This window comes from Nicotiana tabacum, chromosome 23 (genome assembly GCF_000715075.1).
Source record: "Nicotiana tabacum cultivar K326 chromosome 23, ASM71507v2, whole genome shotgun sequence".
Taxonomy (NCBI): Eukaryota; Viridiplantae; Streptophyta; class Magnoliopsida; order Solanales; family Solanaceae; genus Nicotiana; species Nicotiana tabacum.
The window spans coordinates 41845726-41854384 of NC_134102.1; the positions used below are offsets into that span (position 1 = coordinate 41845726).

Sequence of the window (8659 nt, forward strand, 5' to 3'; positions counted from 1 at the left end):
TTTTTCGTGACTTTCACTCAATTTATTGATCGTTATTGTACGCAATAAGTAGCAACGTAATTACTAAATAGTAATAGGTCTCATCGTACGATGACCACCAGATTGAAATCTTGAATCCGCCAAATTTTTTGATGATTTTGAATCATATTAACACGCAGCTAACATAAATGTGATGGAATTTTTGGAATCTCTTCACTCTTAATTTAAAGTCGTAAATTCGAATGGTGGTAGTAATAGTGGCAATGGTGGGGGAGGGGAAGGGAATTTTAGTGTTGAAAAAAAATAAATAGAAAGGAGGATAAAATGGGTTAGGAGCATTGAGGTGGCATGCCATGTGACATCCCCCTTATCAAATGTCAGTGTCATGTGAGATTGGATGTTCAACTTGGACAAACTTAATGGAAGGGGGTATATTCGAACCAATAGTATTACAACAGGGTATATTTGGACTGAAAGTATAACGAGAGTTATATTTAAACCTTTTCTCATAGTACAAGGGTACATTTGGCCATTTTCCATTGAAATAAAAAGAAATAGACACTAATTTGATTGCCATTAGAGCCTTCTTGCGGTGGAAGCCATGTCTTCAAAGTGGTCTCAACCGGATTCCTTCTTTTCTTTGTTGTATATATCAGTACTTATTACTGAAAAATGTTACAGGTCTTTGGCTTCGTATGACTCTATTCATCACCTCTTCAAAAATTTAAAGGAGGTCTTCACTATCTTTCATCGAGGTTTGACGGGGTAGACATGACCTTTGGAGAAAATACCTAGACTGTCGAATTGCATAAGAAACCTGATCTTCTCAACAAGAATGACTGCCCAAAATTTTACAAAGATCAAAAAATTGAATTGGAGAAAAGAAAGACCAGGTCTGGGGGGATCGGGCGACGAGGAAGTGGGCAGTGAATAATAGGAGAGAAGGAGGTGATCTGGAAAAAGAATTGCAAAAGATATATTTTATACTTCCTATGTGTCGTGTATCGATTTGTTATATTTGCTACAACATGGCATGTGAGAGTCACACATTTTATTTTGAGAGATTGTTAGTTTTGTGTCTAATAGACACATTTCCTTTTGAGTTTAGGTGTTCAATTGGTAAATCCCTTAGTTCAGGTGTTCAAAAAACAAAGGCAAGTTTAAGGGGCCGCGTGTGTATTCAGCCTTTAACCTTTGACCTGAGAACATTACCCGCATTAATGGTAAACGATAAACCACAACTTTTTTGCCCCAAGAGTTCAAATATTGCCTGTCTAGTTATTAGATGCGTTAACGTAACACCAATGAAATGAGGGGAAAACAAAGAAGTTATCGTCCATATGGAACTTAATTAAAACTTGATAATGCAGTTGTAACAAAAAACGAGGGCCAAAAAGTAACTTTCATTTGTATTGTTTAGTTGACTAAAAACCATATACAGTACAAGAAATAGATAAGGCATAAGCTCGCTCGCAGTTTTAGATTATTTAATTTATAGTTAAAGATGACAAATTTCTTGTTTTATCTCATTCAGCAAAGGCCAAAGGTTTGAATCCATGCTTTAGGCTGGCTTCCCAAATCTTGTCAATGTCAATCATATTGTCTCCACACTCATGTACATCCCATCCTTCTAAGGCATGCACAATTCCAGCCACTCTTGGCGCACTCATTGCTCTTCTTGGTAGCCAATTCTGCTAGTTCCCATACATCAAAATGTCAAACGCTTTTTTTATTAAAAGAAACAAACAAAAAAAAAAAAAAAAAAGAGAGAGAGAGAGAGAGAAAGAGAGAAAGCAAGTCTGTAAAGCTTTTGAGGATGATATATAAGAAGAAATATATAAAAAGAAGGGTCTAAGTAATATACATTGACATTAAAAATTTTACTTAATAATTATCAATTCATTTTAATTTGTTATCGTAAGTAACCTGGCTCATTTTAAATTCTTATAGTGTTAGTATATTTTAATATGTTATAACAAGTAACATTTCTTATTTTAGAGACTTCAACTTTATATATTGAGTAAAATAATGCTTACAATATTAGATTAACTACAGATAATCTTTCTATAATGATTGGAACTAATAACCTGAAAGATAAGTTGGTTATTTGCTACAATAAGTAAAAGTACATCCATAATATAATTTGTTTTTAAATTGACAGTGTATATAACTTAAATTTATTTATAAACTCCAAATAGAAAGAACACAAAAATTAATCTTCACAAACCTCACAAGCATGCAAATTTTGTAGAGAAGGGGGAGCTAGCATTGCAGGAGGGTGGTGATAGAAACAGTCGTGGCGAGCTTTTTTAGGAGGCAGCTGCGAGAATGGGAAGAAAAGTGTCCCTTTTGCTGCCTTCATTTGTTCTTCCTCTGTTAATCCATCTCCAACTACCCATATCTATTAACAACAAGATAACGACCCTTAATATGTAAATCGGAAAATATTAAAGTAAAATATTCGTACTAGTCGTTTTTTTCCCACGCAAAAATTAATTACTTTTCATACTTAAAAAGAAGAAGAAAAGGAAACAAGAACTTTGAAAAGAGATGCAGAGGGAAATTTTACCTTCTGATCAAATGTCTTTGACAGCACGAAATTACCCTGACAACTAGTAGCAAGTTTAAGTTTCTCGTAGTCACTTTCGTACAAAGTAGCCACCTGATATTAAGAATAGTAAGATCGATTAAGAAAAGAAAAAAGCCGAAGAACATGATAATTTAATTGGAAGAACTGTACAACTTAAACAATCAACTAAAATGGCAGCCTATCATCTCTCCACTCTTTAAATATGGTGCGTGTATGACCGATTATAGTTGGTGATCATCAATATTATATAAATAAAATTTGGCCGCACTAATGTAATCGGGATTTTATTTCCTAACCAACCAAGAATTAGGTTATCCAATTCATGAATGAGGTAATATCAAATAAATTCGTCAAGAAAGAATTGATTAACATTTTATAGATCATAGAATACAGAAAGTTTTTACCACATGGCATGACCAGTTGAACGAGAGCTTAAGTGAGTTGGCACAGCCAGTTTGAAGAATGACTATACATGAGAAAGTTAGGTAATCATTAATATAAAACTTCTTCAATCAAGAATTGTTTAGCCAATTCATGAGCGTTTAAGTGAGTGGGGCCAGCCAATTTAAAGACTAGTTATTACTAATGAAAACTATATCATTTTGAGGATATATAGTAGAATTACAAAGAATAGGCAAACCACATTTAACAATGTTATCCTTCAATCAAATTTGATTGATGACTGCATGTTCTTATTAAATGAAGCAGAATGAAGTGGCGAACCATTTAGCTAAATATGGATATAATTTAGATGTTTTTGGGAGCCTAACACGGTATCTTGCTCCACGTCCTATTTTTGTTGTTTTTACTTTTGAAAGGACAAGCTAGGAACTGTGTGTCCTACAGTAGTCTCAATTTATAATGACTCTTTATACATGTTTCTTAATAAATATCTCTATTACCAAAAACAAAAGAAATTTCCTTTTTGAGTTTTCTTTTATACATTGATAGTATAAAAAATGATCAAATCACTTGAACCATAATCCAGCTATCGTTCGTAAGAAGTTGGATTAAATAAAATTAAAGTAAGGCAGTTTACCTGCTGACAATAAAAAACAATTTAAAATACAATAATAGTGTATACATTCTTTTATATGTATTAAACAAAGGGAGGATCTATGCAGGGCATTAGGGGCAGTACTGGACCCTCGGATAAAATTTTATATATTTATTGGTATTTCACACAAAAAAGTTGATATTATTAAAAGGTGGCACTCAGTAATAAAATAACTGTTTGGTGCCATGGTTAAAATGTCAAAATTCAAAGCCCCAGATCCGGGATCAAGACTTGCTCCTTGTCCCTACTTGCTTCCTCAGTCTTATTCCAGGGTAGGGGTAAGGTCTGCGTACACACTACACTCCTAGTAGGATTATACTGGGTTGTTGTTGTATTTCATTTCTTTCGGCTCCTTTTCTTAATTAATTTTATTTCCTATTCTTGATACCTTCTCTCTCTTTGTCCAATCCATTTTTATTACTTATTTAAATTATATATTTGCTTCCTTTAATTTTTCTTTTTTATAGACCTTCAAAAATTCGTATGAAGGTGATTTTAATAATTTTCTCTTCTTTATTCATCTATTTTTTTAATTTTCAATTTCTTTTAGAATGATGGCATCAATAAACATAAAATTAATCTAGCTACATGTAGATTGAAGGGGTGTCTTTGCTAATTTAAAATTTTATTTTATGTCTTTTAATCATATTATTCACTAGGATTTGGATAGAAAGAACTACATCGAAATGAATAAAACTAATATGGTTTGGTGATCACATATTTATTTATATACCAAAAATTATGTAAATCGAATCTCGAATTAATTCAAATGGATCGAACTAACCCGACCCGAATTAATTCACGGATCGAACCGATTAAATGTACACCTTAATTCAATCTCCTTCACTAATGGTAGATTTTATTAAAAATAATGGCACATGTAGTTATCAAATCCTGGATCCGCCTCTGATACTAGCAATGTATATAAGGTAAACTTTTCTTTCCTTGATATAATATTAAGATTTTAATGAAGGAAGCAAAGAGCAAATAGTGAAAAGGGTAAGCATACCTGGATGCCCCTTTGACACAGAGAAGATGCAATAGAAAAGGCAATTTTAGTGAGGTTTCCTCTGAGAAACACTTGTGTTGTTCCTTTGGGGATGCTGTTTAGCGCAACAGCAACTGCCAAGCTACTTCCATCCACCACCTTGATCTTGATTTTGGGGTGCCTCTCTATGTAAATTTCTCCATTTCTATTAAGTTCCTCACCCTGTAAATTAAGATCATACTTATTAAGCAAAAAAACTAGCATAACAAATTCAATCAGAGATTAACTTCTATACACTAAAAGAGTTTTTGCACTATCATGTCACTTAAAACACAATAATAAGTAACCGTCTAAAGGATCAGCAATCTTGAAAAATAAGGTAAGGTACCTGTTATAATAAATTAAAGTACTCAAATAATATAAAAATTATTTACCTTGCATATAAGTTAAATTCATTCATGAAATCAACTGGTCAAGCAATACCTCTTTAAGAGAAAAACTAGGTAAACTTTGACTTGCCTGGTTTAGAAGGCCAAGACTTAAGACCTTGGCACCTTTTTCTTCTGCTTGTAATATAGCATCCTCTATCAAGTTGTTAATAGCTTGTGATTGCCAATTCAACAAGTACTGCCCATTAAAAAAATTAGCACTGTCTTAGAAGAAATAAAAAAAAAACTATAATCTGATATTGAAAATTATTCTATTATGTATTATAACCTGTAAATTGTATCTTGGTATGGACCAAGATTGAAATTGAAACTTTTCCAAGTTATTTCTCTCCAAAATGAAAGTGCGTCCATAGATACAGTTGGTGATCATAGTCCACAAAGTGAGTGGCCACATGAACCAAATGTACCATTTTTTGTTTTGAGGCATTGAGGCCAATGAGGAAAATCCTAGCCTGAGATGGTAAATGGATTCTGGGGTTGTCAAATGTGTCAAATGTACCACATCTGGTGAATCTTCTTGCCTTTTTAGTGATTTTTCATATATTGAATCAGTAGACTTGTCCAGGGTCCCATAGATGTAGTCATAGATTGGCATAAAGAGCGAATAATTTGTTCGGAATTGAGTATGGTGCAGGGAGTGAAACCTGATAAATCAATGTCAACAATGTAATTGTCAATCATAAGATGGACTAGATAATGTACTAGCTAGCAAACTATGTTGCTCTGATCCTCACTAATGTTGGATCTTTTAAAAATATATTATAATGGAGGATTTGACATGGATGCAATAATATGTTTGAGGATCGACCAAGCGACATAGTTAGCAAATAATTTCAATCAAAACTAGTTTTCATAGAGACCTTAGTTTTGCATAGAGATCTTTTAAAACAAGTTTTCACAAGAATGTTCATGTGGCACTAGACTTGACCATACACTCAAAGGGCGAATTCGGAATTTACAGTCAAAGGTTTATGTATTTTTAGAACTACAAGTTTAGAATATAATATTTGATGAAATTTTAATAAATTTTAACAGACACACATATATATATATACATTTCGTGAAAAATACTGAATTCAATTGAACCAATTAATAACATATAAGCTCTGTCGGCTTCCGGTTGTGCTCGTGGCATAACAAAATTTATGGAAATTGTGGAATAATATCCGGGTTGAATGAAAAACGACTTACGAGGGCGTATACATAAAGTATTTGAGAGGGGGAAAGATGGAGAAAATCCACTTGGGAATGAACTCAAAGTTGCAGTGCCCCATGTTATTCATGAGATCAATATAGGTAATGTAGCCAAAGAGAGAAGCCAGCGAAGCAGCCCCCGTGAACACTGTTGATAATGTTGGAATACCAAATAGCAGGAAATATGCTATATGCTCAGCAAACGGATGAATCACAGCTGAAAACATCAAACAAGAAAATATACAAAAAAATTAACATGAAATTAAAATCCCATTTTCACAAAATAAGTCATTTTCTTACATGTGATGGGCTCAGTTGCAATAGAAGAGTGATGATGAGAATGATAACGAGAGTAGAGATAATGATGGTGCAAAGATCTGTGGAGCCAATAATAGAGAAATTCAACAGGTCCCGCATGAAGAAATATTGACATGATTACACCGTCTGATCTCCACAATGGCAAGTTTGAAGCTGCTGAACTCATCGTATTAAACACATAAAGCAAAATCCCGTTCAATATTATCTGATCGTCCCTGCCAGAAAATCATTAGTTTTCCACGTTAGTATTATACAAATCATTCAATTAACATCTATTCCGTATGAGATTAAGTAATTTTTTCTTATCCAAAAGTAGCCTTAGAATTTGTAATCTTAAGGGCGTGCCGAGTATGATGGAAAGTATTTTTCGGAAAATATTCTCAAGACCAAAAGGGAAATTGGGCGGAAGTCATTTTCCTTCCGAATGATTTCAACTCTTAACTCCAAATCATTGATTTAACTAATACTTGGATATTATTACCATTCCTTAATATTTAGAAATTTCATCAAAAACTATCCAATTTACTCATACTAATTTTAATCATTAATAAATGCTTTAAAGAAAATTGTTATAAAAGTATGTCATTAACGTAAAAAGAGAATTTAAAAATTGAAGAATTTTAGATATAGAAATGATTTAATAATGGACTAAAAAAAGTGTTAGATAAAATGGAACGACCAGTTGCTTTCTCTGTCGACTTGATCAAACTCGATGCCTTTATCAACAATGCGGTTGTTGCCTTTGGCTGTTCGATAACGAGAAAAGCTAATCCAGAGCTGGTTGTGAAGCATCCTTGAGAGTAGAAAAGGAAGTATGAGCAAATTGGTGGAGTCTGTCTCATGTTGCTCTTTGGTTGCTAAACAATAAACGCTGTGAGCTATCCATGGAGCCAAAATCACGTACTTCAATTAATCATTCCCCATCACAAACAAAGAAGAAATTATACATGTTAATATTCAAATAAATTAATGAGAATATATATGATATTGTAATAATAAAAAGTTATACTCCAATTGTTTAAGAGTTTAACTTCTTTTCTACACTATCAACTCATCTAAAACAGATAACTATCTATAAAAACTGAAACAAATAACTTAAAAACAAGATAAATTACCTGTTACAATATATTAAAATACAATAAATTGATAGCATGGCAGTTTTTGTACTACTAATGCATATAAAATGAATCCATTGCCTAATCACCCTTTGAGCCCACAGTGGAGCCAAATCAACAGATTTGGAAAACCATAACGAAGTAACAGAAAACTAGCAAGATATGTTGGTGTTGTAATGCCTGGCGCAGTAGCGGAGACACCACTTTTGTAAAAAAAAAAAAAATGAATATATACACTAAGCAGATATCACTTGAAAATAATGAAAAAGAAAAATCAATTTAAAAGAGGAAGTAAAGTGTTAAGACTCCACGATTCCAAGACCCAAATTTTACTAGTCGAATTGAGATAATAGGTGGATACTATTTGCGTAAAATTCAATATATACCATTTGAAGGAGTATGTTGGATATGTGTGAACAAATTCTTACATAATTTTTTTTTAAAATAACAATTTATAAAGTGTTAGATACTTTTAATGATATCAGGCCTTTTGGAAAAATGTACGAATTTGATCGAATTAATAAAGTTACAGTGTATTTGAATCAGTTTAGCACAAACGAAGTACAATAGCAGAACAAGTGAAAGAAATTCATGAATGATTGGTACCTTAAAGCTTCCGAGGTGCTTCCAAGGCCAATCAGTGAGAAATCCAGGAGTAGTAGCCATATTTTCTCTGGCTTGCAACTCCTTGTGACTGAAATGGTTAGCTTAATGCAAAATGGGCAAATATATAGACGCTTAAAATTAAAAGGACAAAACTATTTGGTATACTAGGTATCAGCTTTTCCACAAACTTTGACTAATAGAAGAAAAGGAAAGGAAATCTTTCTTCTCAACATTGTTCTCAATTTAACCTGTCTTGTGAAACTTCTTAATTCTTACCAAATTTATATATATATATATATATATATATATTAACACCATATTTAATAACACCTTATGTGCATATTGAAATATATTTAAAATTCC

General features: G+C 32.6%; 1 protein-coding gene across 1 annotated transcript; it reads right to left on the bottom strand.

The window, feature by feature from the left end:
• Positions 1 to 1364: 1364 nt before the first annotated feature.
• On the bottom strand, positions 1365 to 8446 carry LOC107823602 (very-long-chain aldehyde decarbonylase CER1-like). The gene is made up of 10 exons (XM_016650293.2): positions 8297 to 8446; positions 7255 to 7478; positions 6558 to 6790; positions 6255 to 6474; positions 5332 to 5707; positions 5134 to 5241; positions 4636 to 4836; positions 2549 to 2641; positions 2207 to 2380; positions 1365 to 1670 (listed from the first exon to the last, which is right to left on the bottom strand). Exons 1-10 carry the CDS (start codon positions 8354 to 8356, stop codon positions 1506 to 1508), a joined length of 1854 nt encoding a protein of 617 aa, XP_016505779.1. The 5' UTR covers positions 8357 to 8446; the 3' UTR covers positions 1365 to 1505.
• Positions 8447 to 8659: the final 213 nt, after the last annotated feature.